Raw genomic sequence first — 19,842 nt, forward strand, 5'->3', positions numbered from 1 at the left:
TCTGTTTATGTACTTGTGTTTTTAAAAGCAATTCATAGCAAACACACAAAAACACATTTTTGACTCAATTTTGTCTCGCAAAACACAAAAGCAAAAGCTTCTCCAAATGGAGCCTTGTCAAGTTCAAATCACCTCGTGCAATGAATTCCGGTTCCGGGGCTGTTTCTCTTGTGTTTATCATGCCTTGACATCACAGTATATGATGTTTCTGGAACTCGCTAGAGGCCGCAAAGAGTGAGTAATAGGTCTTAAACTCGTTAGGGATTCAGGCTGTCCGGAACTCAGTTTGGAAAAAGTAAAAATACAAATATGTATAGTATAAATTCAAACAAAATAATATGAAATATAAAATTTTGCACTCAACATATTTATATTTGTATTTCTTCCAAATGGAGCCTTAGAGACAGATGGACCATTAATTATAGTGGACTGAACTCTCTGTGTCAAATTCCTCACCGAGAAACAGAATTTATGATGAATCATTCTGATTAGAGATTAGAGAATCTTGCTATCATTGTCTTCACAATAATCTGGGCCATCAAAATTTTCTAGGTTGCATCTTTGCACCTTACAAGCCTCAAAATCACTAATCAACATCTTAAGGTCGGTAAAGAATAACTGTTGCAAAACCCTTTCTCCATTCAATATTTAATCGATCCGATTCATACTGCTTCAAACTATTGCTTAGGAGATTAGGGATGACAAATGCGTGACCGTTCGGATGGATGTGTCTTCAATACCAACCCATCAACTTACCATCATAGTTTTAAAAGGCTTTAGGTTTTTGTCCCAAGGCTCGAGGCTCATGTCTCTTTCTAAGCTTCAAAACCCACCACAATTGAGTTATTTAATGCAAAAAAAAAAAAAAAGGTTTATTATATTTTGTCTTTCAAGTTTAAAATAATATGAGAAGAGCATTTTGGTAATTACGGGCAAAATAAAAAAAAAAAAGATTAAAACGAAAAGCTAATAAAACAAATAGACTTCCTAGTTTCATTCTTGTACAAATCAAGTGGATTTTTATCTTACTACTTTTGGGTGACTAGAAATGTAGTACCCTAAGTTTGTCATTTTTCCCAATTTTCTTCACAAGACAATACTATCTACTCAATTTTTGTCTCAATTCTCTTTCTAATGGATTTGTTTTTTTTTAGGTAAAACCAACTAAATGACTAAGATACATAACTTAATATGAATGGATAGCTTTTCGAAAAACGCCCATTTGAAGGCCAAAATTGTAGAATTTGGGCATGGAAAATGCAAATGAATCTGAAGTATTTATTTACTAACATGTATCTGCATCTGTTAGTAACAAAATATACATTTTGGATCATCAGGTTATCTAAGGCTTGAAAGTTCCAAACCAGAACCTACCTGGGTTAGATTTAATTTGGCAGTGCCATGCCCGGGCGCGGCCACTTTGATTCAGGACAAACAAAATATACATAAACCTCATCCATCTGCATCTGTTAGAATTGGACAAACCAGGTTTAAAGCCCGTGTTAATAATTAAACCATAATAGAATTTGAGCATCACCGCCTAAATGCTCTGGCCATACGTACAAGTGGAGAGTTCCAACTTCCGTACCCCTTTTTGGCCCATTTGGCCCGTGTGGAGAGTTCCAACTTCCAACTTATTATGGGCAAGCTTACATTAATGCTGTCGATGTTTCTTGTAATTACTACTTTGATGAAACTTGAAAACTTATTAAATGATTCCAATTACAGATAAAAGAGAGAGGATTAGATTGGATAGAGGGTGGGCCGTGGGCCTGGGTGCAACAGTTGGGTTGTTCTTGTTCCATGCCATTGCATTGCAATTTAGGTGATCAGGGTTCAAATCTTATAAATACCTTCTGTATATATCTGCAAGGGTAGATTATTGAGAATATTTTCATACTTGGATGGGAAGATATTTACAATGCACGCACGGCAATAGGATGTGAGTACTGAATATGGAAGCTAACATTGTCTATTTTAAGAAATAGTGACTTAATGAGACAGTGGTTGTTATTTCCGTGAAAACCAGCAACAGAAGTTAGTCGAGAAATCCAACCAGATAAAGCTAAAGCTACTCTTCACTGTTGATGCACAGACCAGATTTGAGCTTATATTACCTACCACCTAAAGGCTATTAACCTAGCTACTTGGGTAATAGAATTTTGTGAACAAATAATTCTCTATGAAGAGATGGCGAACTTGCTGGTCAAGTTGGCTGGAAGAGTGCAAGCAGATTGACCAAAAAAAAACAGAACATTAGATAAAGATCCATTAATTAACAAACCATTTTTTATTATAATTAATATAATAAACCATTTATACATTACAACAAAGCTATGTAAATAACCAATGCTTATTTAAATAAATCACACAATAAACAGAAATATATCAACCACTTATTTTGGTCTCCTATCACATTCACACTCGCACATGTTTCAGCCATCAAACTAGCGAAAAGAAATTAAAGGGCAAAGTGTAAAAGGGGCTGAATGGGAAAAGGGGATATGGCCCAATACAAATTAACCACCGGCACCGGCAGTCGGCACTACCACACCACTTGTAATGCTCTTGTATTGTCTTTTCATCACCATCTGAGCTTGGCAGGGAAATACTGCACAAAGAATTCGTAGACAGAGAGAAACTTAGAAACCATTTTTTACTGAACAAAGTGTAAAAGACCGTTGGCAGCGAGGTCATTGAAAGCAAGAAGTAACCTTTTCGATGAGTGAGAGGTAGTAGGCTTTCACTTCTTCCTGGTTAATCTTAACATTGCTCTTGCTGTAGAGATCATACTTGCTGCCCCACACCAACATCGGATCGTTAGAGAAACCATGCAAATCATTATATTTAGGGGTGTAAATGGTATTCAACAATTTTGATTATATTCGATATAATCAAAATTGAATTTGGATTATTCAAATATCTAATCAGTTGAATTTGAATATTCTATTCATATCGAATAATTAATCGGATTCGAATTCAGATATGACCTGATTCAATTTGATAAATATTTGAATTCGACCGATTATTTAATTCTTATATATAATATATAAAATATTTTATATAATTTATATATAATAATTAAGTTATATAAATAATGTATATATTTATATATTTTATATTAATAAAATATTTATTTTATATATTTATTAATTATCTAAAATAATTAATTAACCAAATATTCGAATATTTAATCAAATTCGAATTTAAATATTAATTTTCAATATCCATCGAATATCAAATCAAATTCGAATATTGAATTTTTTAATTAGATTCGAATTCAAATATTGTCTGATCCAATTTGAATTAGATCCATTTACACCCCTAATTATATTTGTGCATTGCATTCTAGCCACGTGAACTAATATAAACGAGATCCGTACGTACCTGAACACTTGGAGCCACTTGAGCATTTCCTTGTCATCATCATTCATTAGGTATGTATAAGCTCCCGAGCGGTGCAACGCTTGACATTCCAAAACCAAGCACCGTCATAACAAGTCCAAGTCACATACCCAGTAAGTAAATGCAGCATTAATTGTACCAGGACCTACCATAGAAGGAATGAAATCTGATGATGAAGAGAGCAGCCGGAGGGAGAGTGGTCTTATTTCCCTTTGCCACCTGGCAATTTAGTCCCAAATTAGTTATACCACAAAATAATGATACCTAGCCCTGTTGCTGTGAGAAGATAATTTAGCTTAGTTACCAGGTACATGTATTCGTCATGTCCCCAGGACATGGTGACTTTATCGAGCCCACAGTTTTCCGAATAGATGCCCAACTTTGTACGGAAGGTAGGGTTCTGGTGGTCCGGGTTTCCCTTGAAGTACTGATCTCCCCGGCCCGTTTCAAAGTTCAAACCAAAAGTAAATTAATAAAGTTAATTAAACGTTAGTCCTGAAATCATGATGATTTCATTCATGGAATATCGTTAATTCTATAATCTGTGGTGCAGATGCAGAGTGCATTTATTTTTACCTGATGATGGACGATGCATTCATGAAATGCACATCCAAGAGGAAATGTATCGCCTACGTACGCACAAGGAAGAACATTTTAGAATAATGCATATAGCTGCAATTATTTCTGGACCTAGGTACGAATGGTACAGAGGAGAGGCCCTGGACAGATCAGACATACCTACAACACACCACTGAGGCTCTCCACCGAATGAAGGGTGCAGCAGAACTTTCCCCAGGTCTGCACACAGATCAGAGAGGACAGTGATTAAGGAGATAAGTCGATACATAACAACCCAACCCAGACTAGAGAAATTAATTAATGGGACGGGTGGGGAAACCATGGATGAGCGCGGTGAGATGAAGCCAATCGTGGTCAGGGTAGTCCTTCCGTATGGCTTCAGCCGACTGCAGAAGGTGTTCGATCTGGGGCTCGTCCAGATCCGGATCACTTTCATCCACAAATTCATTCAGCAGCTCACAACATTCCCATATACTCATCTTGGTCTTCTCCAGCTTTCCATACTCTTCCTTCTTCTTCTTTGCCTGATAAATATAATTATATTATTTACATATTAATAGATTCTCTTTTCTATTTTTAACATCATCCATTCATGTAAATCATTTCTACAGGTAAATGTACTTATTCAAATAATTAATCATTTTTATCTATAAATTTTTTTTATCCGAAGGCACAATTTTGTCCTATAATATTTTGGTAACTTTTCCTAGTATAATTTACTTGAATAGGAAAATCAATTTACCATGAAACTCACAATTATCGAAAAGTGAAAATAGGATTGTTTTCATTGATCAATTTCTCCCTCCATTTATCTAAAAACAAATGAGGCCCTTTTATTATAAAACAAAAAAAAAACATGTAAATTTACCATGAAATAACCACATAAATGTTGCTTACATGATAATTTTTCATTTAATTTGAGTAATTCTTCAGCTTTTATTATTATTATTATTATTATTATTATTATTATTATTATTATTATTATTATTATTATTATTATTATTATTTTTCATTTAATATAATATAATATAACTTCGACCCACAAAGAAAAGGTGCAATAAATACATTAAATCTAATTAGTGGGGTTAGTATAAGAATGAAAGCAAGGCAATCAATTACAAACCACTTTAGCTATGAGATGGTTTTAGACCTAAGACTGGAATCGTGAAATTGCAGCCTTTGATGTGTTGTTGTGGCCCAACCTTGAATTATAGAGTGACATCAAGGTGGGGTCACAACAAGCTAAAATCTTTTCTTTTTTGTGGATTTTGCACACATCCATCATATATATGCTCATATAGGAATGCAAAAGGATCAGTATATTCGAATCCAATCTGATATTATTCATGGTACATTTGATCAAATTTGAAAATCTGATTGAATCTGATAAGTCTCAATTTGAATTTGAATCTTATTAGTAAGTTGAATATTTGAATCTGATCCAATTCAACTTGTTTTCTTTAAAATTTAAGGGTGATCTGAATCTGATCCAATCTTCATCTTCTCAAATTGGAAGAGGAGTGAAAATTAGAGATGTTTACTAAAAACCCAAAAACCAAGGATCAAAATTTTGTCACGTATCAGCCCGTATTAGCCAATACATATCGTATCAAAGGCTTCCTAATACACCTTTACAGGGGGTGTTTCGGGTTGATAAGTGGTTCAGAGGATAGACCGGCCTTAAACCGACCCCTCTGAACCAATTTGGAAAAAACACATAAAAAACAGTATTGATTGGTTCAGGTTTAGTTAACTAATATGATATATTATAAATACATATTCAGAATATGTAATATCTTATTTATTATTTATAATATAATATATTGTATATTATATATAAATTTATAATATATTATAAATATAAAAAATAAAGAATTGAATTGATCAAAATTCAAACCGATGAACTGATCAACCAATTGACTTGACTTGGGTTTAATTTTGAAAAAGTAATAATATCGGTTCGGTTTAAAAATAAAGTCGCAATTAATCAAATCGTGAGCGCCCCTAGTTAAGAGTTAAGAGCAATACAAGCGGCTATTATTTTACGAGTGAAGAGCGACACGTGAGTGATCCTTGTATAACCAACCCAGAGTGAATAGTGAAGATGTGGAGCCCACTGGCGTATTCGTTATTAAATGGGATAGGTAGCCCATTGTATATGCCCTTTTTTCTAAAAGGGGATTCGAGTGCAATAAAACAACAAACATGGTCCAAAGTCCAAACATCACAATCAATTGCTTTTTTTTACCCTTTTTTCATGTAACGGGTGGGACTTGGCACTTGGGAGTGAGCGTGTGAGACTTGAACTCTCTGTTTAATTACACGTAACATAGAGATAGCTCTCCGATAACACGTTTCCTGCGACCTCCGATTCAGGATCCAGTGAATTTTGAAATTTGAACACGCCCGCCAGACGCCAGTGCTTTAATCTGACATCGTGTAACACTGGCATGTTCAACCCCATTGCAGGAAATGTGTTCTCGATACCCCCCCCCCCCCCCCCATCTGCTGATCGTACCACTACTGTGTATAGCTGCAGTGTTCCGTAACACTGGCATATGGGCTCCAGTCTCCATGTGGGACTTGTGTACAGAGAACAGACATGTCCAATGTTAAAATAATATTTTATTTTAGAAGTTATAACCACCCACATCTACCTCTATTTCTGGTACCTCTGGACTCTGGTATGTATATTTGGAAATAGATTAATTATTTTCTTACGAATTCATAGGTCTGGTAAATATGGTTGTTTTTGTAGAATTCCTCCACGCTCGCCTTTCTTTCACTTTCCTTCTCATAGTCCCTGAAACCCATTCATCAACAATAATTTCAGCTCTGAAAGAAAAGAAACTAATAAGTATTAACTCAAATGACAATCTAAGAAAGACGTGACCTGAACGAGTGGCCAAAGGTATTGCTCTCCGGAACAACGAAACCTCCCTCCACCCTATGATCATGTCCTTCTTCCTTATTTGCATTCTGGGTCTTAGGGTTGCTGACTTTGTCTTTGTCTTTATTGGTTGAGATGAGAGGCTCTGTTAAGAATTAATCATTAAGACTGTTACTATACATACATTACATTAAGAATATATATATATATATATGTGTGAAATTAAATCTAATAATTAACTGATGGGATCGGCCATCACTGCCATCATATTGTTGCACCCACCGCTTGCAATTTGGAGGGAAAACGAAAAAACATTTTTATGGATTAATTACCAATTGGGTTTCCACTTTCATCTAGATTATGACTTGTTCATCCACATTAATTTAAACCATTAAACGATTTCAATTAGTTGTTGAGATGAGAGAGGACAATTAAGGATGGCAGATGGAAATAAGATAGAAAAGAAAATCCAGAGTTAGGTCAGGTTACTACTGATAAAGCGAGTTTCTAAATCTTAACAACCATCTCTGATCAATAAGATAACAAGTACCCCTCTTGTTTACGGCTTACCTCACAGGATCAGGATATATATATGTCCAGTAATATATTTCAGCAAAAGCAAATAAACAATTTGAACTGATCAACTCTAACTGTTTTGTTTACTTGACCGTTAACGTCTTATCACTTCAACGGTGATTTACAACCTCCACGTGGAGCAGAAGAAAATTTGATGGTTTAGCTGTCCCATTATATATAATTGGGCCGCAACAAATCCCTACTGTAAAACTGGATATCAGTCATATGACCATGTACATGTAAGAGAGAAAGTAAGAGACGAGGATTTTGTTGGGAAAAGCAGCAGTTTCTATACGCCTTACATGTTGGATTCACAACGCACATTAATTTACGCTATTGCTACCTCCTAATATTTACTAATTTAAGTAATGTACAAGAAAAGAAAAAGAAAGGAAATACCTATTTGAACCAAGTTAGTGGTGAATCCAAGCTCCAGCAACGGTTGTTGCTTGCCCAATCCCAAGTCCTCCGTCGAAATGCCCGGCGCCCCTTCACTCCACTGCACCTGACCCACCATATATAATTACACCATTTCACCCAAATTTCGAGAGAGAGAGAGAGAAGGTATTGCTCAGTCAAAACTCACCTGATAAGATCGATCAGCGGCTCCGGCAGCTGGTGGGAAGGATTGGAACTCCCCGTTAATGATCGATGAATTGGGTTTGGAAACGAGACGAATTCCAGGGAATTGGACATTCTTCACCGGAAAATGTGGCTTGCGTTGCCGGGTAACACCGGTGCCGACCGTTGGAGAACCGACACTTGGGACTCTAACGGCCGCAAACCCCATTTTCACTCTCAGTCGCCCCACTACACGCAATAACTTGCAAGTTGCAATCTAAATACTAATAACGTGTTTGCTGTAGAGGAATTAATATTGTCGTACGTAGCATGTAGTGTTCAGCGCGGTACCTCAGACTTGTCTCACGACGAACGATTAATATAACAAATTAGTAGGGTACTATGGGCCCAATGCAATGTACTGTCTCCGGTTGGTGCGAGTACATTGAGCTGCAACTACTTGTATTAATTGTCAGATTTGCTGAATTGCAAACCTAGCTCCTAACAACCAACCATGATCTCACACCGCACATCTCAATTATGACGGGTCTCACTTTTATGGTAGGTCCCAGTCTCGTGGTGAGATATGTAGTGTTAGATCAAGTTGGTAGAAGGCAGGAATGTGTTTTGTTGGTAGAAGATTTGAATTCGTTCTCCACACAGCAGTCGTTCTGCATTGGATCCATCATCATCAATGAAAATCTATATCTATATAAATACAATAAGCTGAAATGTATAGTAACCGGCGGATGAAATGGAACTAACGATATTTTTTGTTTTTTTTTTCATAGAAATTACAAGAATGCCACTCTCTACCATTTCTCTCTTTTGTTTTTTTTTTTTTTCTTTCAAATTACAAGAATACCAGTCTCTCTCTCTCTCTTGCTTTTTTTCTTTCAATTTACAATAATGTCGCTTTCTCTCCTACCATCTCTCTCTCACTCTTTTTCTTACAAATTACAAGAATGCCATCTCTCTCTCTCCATATAAATTACGAGAATGACACTCTCTCTCTCCAATTGAGGGAGACCTCAGCTCAGCATATCGGCTACTAGGGGACCTGTAATCAAAGGTAATAGAGTTTGAGCCGAGCTCGAGCTCAAACTCAAGTCTCTAATTCTTAAGCTAAACGACACCTCGACGGCTGAGGGAGACCTCGGCTCGACACCTCGGTCACTGAGGGAGATCTCAGCTAAGCACCTCGACAACTAAAGGAGACCTCAGCTTGGCGCCTTGTCAACTAAGGGAGACCTCAGCTCAACACCTCACTTGCTAGGGAAACCTCAGCTCGACATTTCAACAACTAAGGGAGACCTCAATTTGGCACCTCAACGACTAAGGGAGACCTCAGCTTGGCGCCTTGTCAACTAAGGGAGACCTCAGCTTGGCACCTTGTCAACTAAGGGAGACCTTAGCTCAACACCTCACTTGCTAGGGAAACCTCAACTCGACATTTCAACAGCTAAGGGAGACCTCGGTTTGGCACCTCAACAATTGAGGGAGACCTTATCTCGGCACCTCAACTGCTTGAGAGACCTGCAATCAAAGATAGTCGAGCTCGAACTTCTGAGCTTTTGACTTGAGTCGAGCTCGAGCTCGAGCTCGATCCTGATAATTTATGAGCAAACCCCTACAACGCAGGGCCCCCTCCACTAGTATATTAAGTATATGAAATGTTTTCAATGCATGTTAGTGTGAAGAATGTTCTTTGAGAATCAAATTCAAGTTCATATTCAAGTGTCAAAATTTTTAGATTTAACATCTTAGTGTTCTAAACGCTATGTTTGATGAATAAGTGGTTTGAGAAATAAGTATTCATTTCACAAATATTTATTAGTGTTTGGGAGGTTCGTTCCTAAACCTCTTAGACTTATTTTAAGTATTTATTTGAATTATAGTGTATTTTTTTTCTTTTTGTAAAGATTTGATTTATAGTGTTTGGTGAGGTACTTAATCAATAAGTACTTATATTTATTTACAGAAAAGACAACTATAGCCATAAAGAATTGAGCAAAACGGAGCAAAGAATGAAGAGAGAGAGAGAGAATTCATGTAATTGAAACAATTTCTCAACCTAGAGTCCCCTGTCACCGCCATTGGCTCATGTTGGAACTCAAATGGAGAAGATGCTCAACGGGATTTTGAGAAAAACAAAAACGATGGAAACAGTTTTATCCCAAAAAAATTGGAATTAGTGCTTAAAGTAAGCAGCCTCTAGGTTACTTTTGAAAATAAGCATTTATTCACTCCTTTTTTCATCAAATAAGTGCTTTTACAACTTATTGTGTGATTCCACCAAATAAGTACTTAAAATAAATAATATTAAATATGGACTAAACTTTGAAAAATATATACTCAAGTAGTCAAGTCCATCGTTAATTGACATTACAATGTGTGGTCCCTAGAAATAATGACCTCTTCCTTCTTGTTATCATCAACCATTGACACCAGTAGATATTCTCACCAACCATTAGAAATGGCATTGGCATGATTAGCACCTTTGGTCTATTTCTTGGGAATACCTGTATTGTTATCCGAGTTTTCAACTTTTTTTTGAAGAATTTCATGAATAGTTCAATTGTGGTTAAATTCTGGAATTCTATGAAAAATAAAATGTCAGTCCAGTGACAAAGAGAGAGTTTACATCTCCGCCCCATAACGCCCCACAGCATATCCCCGTCATGTATTGAGACTAATGCCTCGTTTTAACGACCCAGATTGGTAATGCTTGATTCACTTATCTTTTACCAAAACAAAACAAATATAAAATAAAAAATAAAAAATATTCACTTATCTAAGTACTGCTTTTGTCTGTTGAGTAAACTCCTATTAATACACTGCAGAATTGGCACCCCTGCGCATAGATGTACCAACATCTTAATAAATAACAGATTTATTCTCCAAGCTGGTTCCCACTTTTTCGTGGGATGGGATCTGTTCACAACAAAAATTGTCCCAACATATTCCATGACACACTGGTTCGCCCTTTTGTTTTTGTTTTTTCTTCAAAAGGGCTACACAACGGGGTTAGCCCATGTTCTGAGCAGTTTTTTGTTGAAACAGATCCCCACTCCTTCAATAATTAATTTACCATCACCCTCTCCAAAGATGTCCTAATTTCAGTCTGATCTCGCTTTGTTCTTACTCTTTTGGTATGCCAAGTTTCAATAGAGCATGGTTTTGGAAAAATCGGGAATCAATTAGGTGATCGATTCCGTTATTCAAAAACTATTAATTTGGTCAGTAAATCGTTGATTTGGGCGGCTGAGCCGTTTAAACCATTCAATAGTTTAGCCGGTTTTTATTTTTTAAAAAATTTTAAATTTTTTTGTTAGAATAGACTGCCCGTTCAGTTCAAACAGTTGGATAATTTGACCCAGAAACTGAACCCCTGACCAATTCGTTGTCCGAATCAATTCTAAAAACCTTGCAATAGAGTTAATTTCCTGATTTCAAATAGGTGGAGAATTTTTAGATGTATTTTCGCTCCTTTACCATCCAATTTTTTTTTCACAAAAAACAGAGGCATGACTTGTCATCTACCATAAAACGAAATTATACCTTATCATTTGAAAAGAGCACAAGATTTTTTCTTATTTTAATATCTTTTTGGATTCCATTATGACACCAAAAAACACGTGATATTAGAAAAAAAAAATTATAAGCAATCAACTCTTATCATAAAAGTGATAACCAATCGATTGGTATTCAAAGGATTTGTTTGATCAAAGTTCTTCCGGTATAAAGTCATTCCAGTATCTTAGGTTTACAACTTTTTTTATCTTTCATATTACATAGTGTAGATCACAGGGAGAACGGCTTTTGGCCAAAAAAAACCGTTGATTTGGTGAATGAACTATTGATTCAGGTGGTCAAATTATCAAACTATTCAACCTGAAAAATGATTTTTGGCCATTTTTTTAGGTTTTTTTTAATTTTAAATTTTTTTGTTAGATCGAATCATCCTTTCAAATCAAACAATTGGACCATTTGAACCAAAAACCGGACCCAGAATGATTTTTTGTCCGATCTGATTTTAAAAACCTTGAATAAAAGTTTTGAAAAAAAAAGAATGAAAATCTTTTTCTGAGTGGGGAATAGGGATAATTGGGATATACTCAAATTCGATAGCAACATAAAACGCATATAAAAAAAAAAAGTTATAAAGATAGAATGCCTTACCATATCAAAGACATAAAACAGCAAGAAAAAGCTAACTTGGACGAATCGAATGATGACGAACAACCAATATGGTACAACCACTAAGGCCCCATTCGTTTTTCGATAAGTTATTTACCCGGGTAAATGTAGTTACATAAGTTTTTCCTAGGAAACACTTACCCGGGTAAGTGCATTTACTCATGTTCTTTTATTTCTCATGTAAATAATGCAATGACCATTTTAGTCATAAAAATCCATTATTAAAAATGGCATTTTTGTCTCATTCAAGTGTTAGCAACTTTCCCCCTCGGCGGGAAAGGAGATGGGTATCACTTACCCGCATACCAAGATAATAAATTTTCCTTGGTCCATACATAAATCTGAAAAAAGAACAAGGGATTCTTGGTCAATAGGAACCAAAATCCAATTGACCAACTTTCCCCCTCTCTCAAAATCTGAAAAAAGAACACCCCCTAAATGATAACAGTATAGGGTAAGCACTGAATTGAACACTTTTCAGACATGCACTCAAAGAGAGGAGTTCACCCTTAGATGGTTGGCTTTAAGTTTTTACTTTATTTTATTTTAATTTAAATTTCTTAAACTACCTTTATGGTTTAATTAATTGACTAAGTGTATCCTTACTTATACCTTGTTTCTGAAAATTGATTAATAGTTCCCTTATCATTAATGTTCTGTCATAAACCATTCAAATATGTATCATGTGACTGTTATAACTTCCAAAAATACCCGAAGTGTACCCATCTAAAAAAGCTTCCACAAAATACGATTCTGTAATTCCTATTCTTTTTCCTTCTCTCTCCCTCTGAAACCTCCTCCTATTCTTGGTTGATGAACTTGCCAGCAACTGATTATACAAAACCTCTTTCAGTAAAGTTCCCGGTTTCTGAAGCATGCCAACGCTTTGAGCAAAACCATTTCATTCTTGTCCTAGTTTATAGAACAAAGAAGCAGGTCTCTCTTTTTTTAAAGGCGCCTAAAGCATCTGAGCTTTGTGATTCTTTTGACCAATGTTCTGCTACTTCGATCTTTGAATAGCAGAAATAAAACCTTCGTAAGAATCCTAACACCAGATTTTTAGTCGGGAAGCTCTTTAAGCACAAGACTCCATTATCAAGCAAGATTGCAACCTAAACCTTAAGAACAACCCAACTATGTCCAGATAAATAGTCCTTAAATTAAAGCTCATTATCAACCTCGATTCCAACAAATAAATTCACGCTCGTAACCACACGAAATCTCTTTAGCCATATATACAAAACGCAGGAAGCTTTAATTATGCTCAACAAACTTCGGCTTAAATATCAAAAGACTAAATATAATGGAAAACACAAAGGGAGTGCGTGCCCTGAGAGCTCCGCCTCCAAGCTTGAAACAGGAATGGCGGATCTGAAATGACTCTTTAGTCATATTTAAAGATGAGAGATTCAAATCGAAGGGAGTGCGTGCTCCCCGTAAGTGGAAAATAAATAGGCTTGCAGTTACAAAAATCTCTCTCATCTTTCAATAAATTGACGAAGAAAGCATCTCCTGAGACTTTGATGTGCAGAGAGGGACTTTGGTTTTCTGAACACCGAGATAAGGTAGGGATTCTTAAGCCATTAAATAGTAATCCTTTTCGATTCACCACCGAGTGGAGCTTCTGGGTTTGAAAGGTTAGGGTTTTATGAACCAGTGTCTCTGTTTTATTTTGAAGAAGGATAAAAGGTAAAGTGGTCCTTTTTGTCTTTCTGTTAATGAATGCTAATGATAAGAAAAATATTAATCAATTGTCAAAACAGTAAGAATAGCGTTAGTCAATTTTAAAATAATAGGGTACACTTAATCAATTAGTAGTTTAAAAAATTTACCCTTTTATTTTATCATCCTTTCTTGCCTTGCGGTTACAATGTTTTAAAAACCAATATAATCGAAACTGCTTTGGCCATGGGTTTTGGGTTCAATGATTCGACTGTACGCTTTGGATTGATTAGCCTATGACATTTAAATAAAAAAATGACCAAAAAGCACTGTGTGAATTTTTTTTGGGGGGTAAAAACATTAGGCAACACGACAAAGAGAAAACCGAGACAACAAACAGCAGAACACAAGAAATCAGAAAGAAAACTAACTAAAACTAAGAACAAGATAAGCTGCCATCAAGGTCTTCAGTGAGAGGACCGATTAACCAGTCCAGGGGGAGTCCCAAAAAGAGGCCACACCTTCTTTTCCTTGTGCTGCAATGAGATGAGCTGACCTGTTGAACATTCTATTAATCCAAGTAAGCTTAAAGTTCAGATCTGCTATATTATAAATGTCAACCAGCTGAATCGGCCAAGTCTCTGGAGGGCATTCAAAGGGCTTCTCATTAATAGATTTAACTAAAGTTTTTGAGTCACAGTAGATCAAAAGGTTTTGAAAACCCCTTTTAGTAGCAGAGTAGCAACATTCTCTGATAGCACACACTTCTGCATAGGATGCAGATTTAGCTTTCTTTACATGGCCCACCACCAGCAAACAAAAAGAGCCAAAAGCTTCTCTAACTACATATATAGCCAAAACCACTCGAGCTCAGATTCGAAAAACTTCCATCTGTAAATGCTTTACAAAAAGATCCAAAAAAGTGGGGAGCATGCAGTAGCTTGATCTTGAGGAGGATTAAGATGCAAAGAACTTGCTAATTCTTGTTTGGAAGCTTTCTGCACTTACTGCATCAACCTGTTGGCACACAAAATTGTATAAACAGCATTAGGGCTCACACAGTTGAAAACAAAATCATTCCTTCCTTTCCAAATCGACCAAAGCATGATTGTCGAGTAATCCAACGCATATGTAACAGAGGGCAAATGGGAATCTAATTGAGATGTCCACCAGCACCACCATTCTGCAAAGGATGAAAACGAATTTAATTAAATTTGTAAATGTACTGTTGAGTGCACCACCAAACCAGGCAGCTCTAGGCTCTAGAATGACTACAATCTAAAAGAAGCACGAATGATATTTTCGTTGGAACCACCACACAAGGAGCACATCTCATTTGAGCCCATACCTCTCTCAGCTAAGGTCTTTTGCACCACTATATCTTTGATGGGACTTTAAGAGCCCAAATTTTATTCCATTGTGCTTGGGTTAAAGTTCCATGGGTTCTCTCATTTTCTGGGGTCAATTTCAGCTTAATTATTTGCCAATTGGTACGCAGATTTAACTGAAAATCTACCTTTTAGGTCTGGGGACCAATACAGTTTGTCTTCACCACTCACTCTTGGAAGGTCTATTGACAGTATTTTTTGGGCTGTTATACTGTCAAAATTGTCATGGATTACCCTTGAATTCCATTCATGTGTTTGTTGGTCAATCAAACCACTTATCATTCTAAAATGGCATGAATTTAGTCTCGGGCCCATAGGCTTAAAACCAGTGAAACCATTTTTCCTACGGGTCGTCCCAAATGCTAATATTCTCCCCTTTTGCTACACACCAAACAACACCTTCTTTCAATATTTCTCTACCTGCGAGCAGAGCAGGCTTCTAAAGCCCCAAGAGCAATTGGAGGGAGCCTTAATGGATCAAAAATTTTTCCTTCTTGGATGCCTTCCTTTAATCGACTCCGGATCTCCTGCCCACGTCTACTCACAACACACTACTCGTGTGAATTGGGAACATCTCCCCCTGCATAATACGAGCCCGGATCTCCTACCCACGAGAACCCTGTTCATATTTATCGCAGCTATACATGGAGAATATCTCATCCTCTGCATAGTATTATACAGGGGGAGATGTTCCCAATTCACAAGGGGTGGTGTATTGTGGGTAGGCGTGGACAGGGTTCTCGTGGGTAGGAGATCCGGAGTTGCATAATACTACGCAGAGGTTGAGATGTTCTCCATGTGGCTGCAATAAACGTGGACAGAGTTTGTGTGGACGGGAGATCCAGACCCCCTTTAATCACCTTGACCCACATGCTTTCCTTATTTGTAAGGAATCTCCATGCTATCTTTAATAGCAAAGCAAGATTAAAGACACGAGGGTCTCTAAAACCCTACCCCCCACTGAATTTGCTCTTACAAACCTTTTGCCAGTTAACCCAATGAACCTTTTTGTGGGAACTTGAATCTCCCCACATTAACTTTTTTTGGGTTTTAGCCAACTATGCACTAACCCCTTTTCGGACTAGAAAGCATGACATAGTGTATGCAAGCATGGAGGTTAAAATGGACTTGATCATCACCTCTTTTCTGGCCGAAGAAATTAAAGAAAGGTGTATTTCCATCTGTTTGCCCTAGAGTCCATCCTTTCACAAAGGTATCTGAAGATTTCTTTCTTTGGTTTTCCAAAGGAGGATGAGAGGCCAAGATAGGTTGTGGGGTGAACTACATTCTCGATGCTCATGATTTTAGACAATTTTTTTTGTCAGTTTTGGATGCATGTTAGGGCTAAAATAAATTTCAGATTTGGATAGAGTGTGTCCCTGACTCACAGGCATTTAATAGAGAAACTAAAGCATATTTGGTGTCTCCGACAAAAGGTGAGGTCCTCGAGAAATAATGAAATAGAGAGACAGAAGCTGGAGCTGCGAGCTGATTCACACACGTATACTCAAAGCAACGTGGATGTTGATGCAAAACCAAAGGAGATGCATCAGGTGCCGATTTCCTGATCAGAAGCTACAACCATTTTGGGTCTCTTTTTTTGCCTGGGCCATTCCCCTTCCATCCACGATCCTTTTGGAAGCAAAAGCTACAGCCATACATGTATCTGTAGGAAGGCTTAAAATTTACTGCTGACATGGGTTTTTCTACAATATACAACAACGGTGATTCAAAAGGTGTTTGTTCTCTTCTGTTAGAGGGGCATCTATAACCTCCTTGGCGTATTCATGCTGATTGCTGTGAAGAAACTTGCCTTCCATCTCATCACTTCATCTTTCCCATTAAAAGAAGAAGCAAATGGAATTGCTCACAAATTAGCTAAACTTGCTTTATCTTGTAATTGTATATTTGTATTCAGATTTCAGACACGGTCTTTCACCCCTTTTCTCCATCATCTAATCCAAAGCGAGATGATTAATCAATGAGTTTAGCCTCTGGGCCTTTGGGGAAAACAATGTTGTCAAATTCGGACCGGACTAGACGATTGAACTGGTAAGCTAATGGCCTTTTCTACATCCTAATTAATGGTTTTCAAGGTTTAAATGGTCTAACCAGCTGATAAACCAAACAACATTGCATTGAATTATATCCTAAGTTGACCTTTTTAAAATAAAAACAATTTTTTCTCCAAAAACTTCTTATGGGTGTAGAGGTTGTAGGGGCGCAACTTAGGCAAATTGGTCTAAGGTTAAGCATCAAGCTGGATTAATGCAAATTCGATTCGATTCTGATATAAATCCGATGGGTATAATCCAATTTGAATTTTAAAAAAGAAATCAAGTTTGGATTTTGGATTCCAATTCGATTGGATCCATTTACAATCCATCAAATTAATGTTTTTTGGGGGTAAATTACAAATAAGTACCCTGTATTTTACGGGTAGTAACACTTGGGTACCTTAAACTTTAGACTGCAACACTTAGGTACCCCAAACTTTCAGAAATAGACACTTAGGTCCATTTCTGTTAACTCACGTTACAGATTATTATAAAGTTACCGAAATGCCCATATTTTTTAAATTGTTTAAATCATAAATTTTAAAAAGACCAAAATAACCCTGATTAAAAGTTGGGTTCTATTCGATCTGGGCACCACTGTTGCTCATCGTGGGGAGAAGAAACTATTGCCACTGCAGGTAGAAGAAATCGTTGCCACCGTGAGGATAAGAAACCATTGCCGCCGCCCTAGAAGAAACCATCTCCCTTCTCAGCATATATGCTAGATATCAACACATAAGAACCTGACTCTATGGGTTCCATGCCCAACATATCCACAGCACATGAATAATGTTCTGGTGATGGTTCAGTAAGATGATCTTTGACCATTGAATCAAATACTCGACAACCCATATCTACCATCCCACATCGGCCACTGACAGAATAGATAGAAAGGTGATTTGAATCTAGTGGGACTGCTTTTCTTCTTATTTCCTCAAACAGACCCATTACTGATTCATAGTCTCCATGCCTTGCATAAGCATAGATAATTGCAGTCTAAGAAACTTGGCTTGTTTGAGGTGATTCACAAAATATTTTCCGTGACTCTTCAATGCTCCCACGCTTTGCATACTTGTCCAAGAGCGCACCTGATACAACTGGGTTGGTATTGTACAGATACAAATATGTAGAACATAAAACCTTGTGTTTTGTATTATACATATTTGTATTTGGACTCCTTTCAAATTGAGCTTAAAACACTGCCAAAAGTGAATTCATTTAGATAGGATTCTAGTATTGCTAAGGAGAATATTTGTAAAGCTTCTTGACACATCCCATTTTGTGCATACCCAGAAATTAAAGCACATGAATAATCTCATCAAAGATCTTCTTTGACTCCTTCATGGACTCAAATCTAGAATACATGGTAATGAAACTGTTAGAAACATTCAATTTAGACAGAAAACCAGTTTTTATACAAAATCCATGAATTGTATGCCCTTCTTTTACCAAATTCTCAACTGATATAGGATGGATTAATCCAATAAATGTCACTTCATTCGGATACTCCATCTTTTCTCATATCAATGAAGAGAGAAATAGCATCTTTTTCATTTATAGAAATCATGATCGTCCATGAAATTACATTTCGTTCAGTCATGCTCTCAAACACCATATTAGCACCCTCAACCACCTCACACTTTGAATACATTGAGATGAGAACATTACAAATTGAAACATGCACGAGTCCCATAACTAGATCTCGAAACGAGGCCATGTATTTGTCTCCCAAGTTCCAAGCTTTTTTCATGGCCACAAGTTGAAATAGCACTAGAAAAAGAGACATGATCAAGTTCCATACATTCCTTCACCAACTCAACAAAGGTATAAACCGCTTCTATCCCATAATTTCCTTCCCGGACATAGCCTGAAAGTAGAGCATTCCAAGAAGCCAAATCCCTTCGGGGCATTCCATCAAATAATCTCTTTGCTTCTTCTAGATAGCCTCACCTTGAGTACATTGTTATAAGTGCATTCCCAACAAATCTTTCAGAGTCAAACCCAGATTTAATTACAAGGGAATGAAACTAAAAACCCAAAAGACAGTCTTGAATATCTGAGCAAAAGTTAAGAACAGTAGTATAAGTCACAGAATCAAAGGAGAGCCCAGTTTTATGCATTTGAACAATGAATCTTAGCGCATCCTGACTTTCATGGAAACTTGAAAGAATTGTGTTCCAAGAAACAATATCCGGGCTACTTAAGTTCTTGAAGATTTCAAAAGCTCGATCAAATTGTCCAGATTTGCAGAACATATTCATCAGAGAATTCGACACAGTGGCAAACGAATCAAACTGAACCATTTTTGTTGGGTCAAGTTATTTTGCATCAAACTTAAAATAGATCTTGTAGTTGGTGGCTGAAGTCTTGTGAATTTATTTCATCTTTATAGGCAAAATGGTCCAAAAATACATAAAAAAGGGTAATTTTGATAATATAAAATGTTTAACTGACTAATACTAACAAGTGGATTTTTCTGAAAGTTAGGGATACCTAAAGCTATGTTTGTAAAGATTTCCTCGCC

At 36.7% G+C, this 19,842-nt stretch overlaps 1 protein-coding gene and 1 pseudogene across 2 annotated transcripts; both read right to left on the reverse strand.

The window, feature by feature from the left end:
* Nucleotides 1-2,271: 2,271 nt before the first annotated feature.
* On the reverse strand, nt 2,272-8,360 carry LOC104588229 (putative inositol oxygenase). 2 transcript variants are annotated; one of them, XM_010246075.3, is made up of 12 exons: nt 8,037-8,360; nt 7,850-7,949; nt 6,878-7,019; nt 6,706-6,787; nt 4,304-4,508; nt 4,144-4,203; nt 3,982-4,034; nt 3,710-3,832; nt 3,555-3,624; nt 3,388-3,466; nt 2,715-2,796; nt 2,272-2,611 (listed from the first exon to the last, which is right to left on the reverse strand). In XM_010246075.3, exons 1-12 carry the CDS (start codon nt 8,238-8,240, stop codon nt 2,585-2,587), a joined length of 1,227 nt encoding a protein of 408 aa, XP_010244377.1. In that variant the 5' UTR covers nt 8,241-8,360; the 3' UTR covers nt 2,272-2,584. The 2 variants fall into 2 exon arrangements, with proteins under 2 accessions (XP_010244377.1, XP_010244376.1); XM_010246074.3 differs by having other exon boundaries at nt 7,850-7,955.
* A 9,645-nt stretch (nt 8,361-18,005) lies between these two features.
* On the reverse strand, nt 18,006-19,790 carry LOC148789589 (pentatricopeptide repeat-containing protein At4g32430, mitochondrial pseudogene; annotated as a pseudogene).
* Nucleotides 19,791-19,842: the final 52 nt, after the last annotated feature.

The sequence above is a fragment of the Nelumbo nucifera genome, chromosome 8, assembly GCF_055504915.1.
Source record: "Nelumbo nucifera cultivar China Antique chromosome 8, China Antique-T2T, whole genome shotgun sequence".
NCBI classification, from domain to species: domain Eukaryota; kingdom Viridiplantae; phylum Streptophyta; class Magnoliopsida; order Proteales; family Nelumbonaceae; genus Nelumbo; species Nelumbo nucifera.

Bases quoted from the DNA above. Each gene is read 5' to 3' on its own strand.
- LOC104588229 (XM_010246074.3), bottom strand. From the start codon at position 8,240: ATGGGGTTTGCGGCCGTTAGAGTCCCAAGTGTCGGTTCTCCAACGGTC. The intron at 3,467-3,554 runs GTAGGTCCTGGT...TGGAATGTCAAG, and splicing joins CAGATTTCATTCCTTCTATG to CGTTGCACCGCTCGGGAGCT. The intron at 2,612-2,714 runs GTTACTTCTTGC...TTCTTTGTGCAG, and splicing joins ACCTCTCACTCATCGAAAAG to TATTTCCCTGCCAAGCTCAG.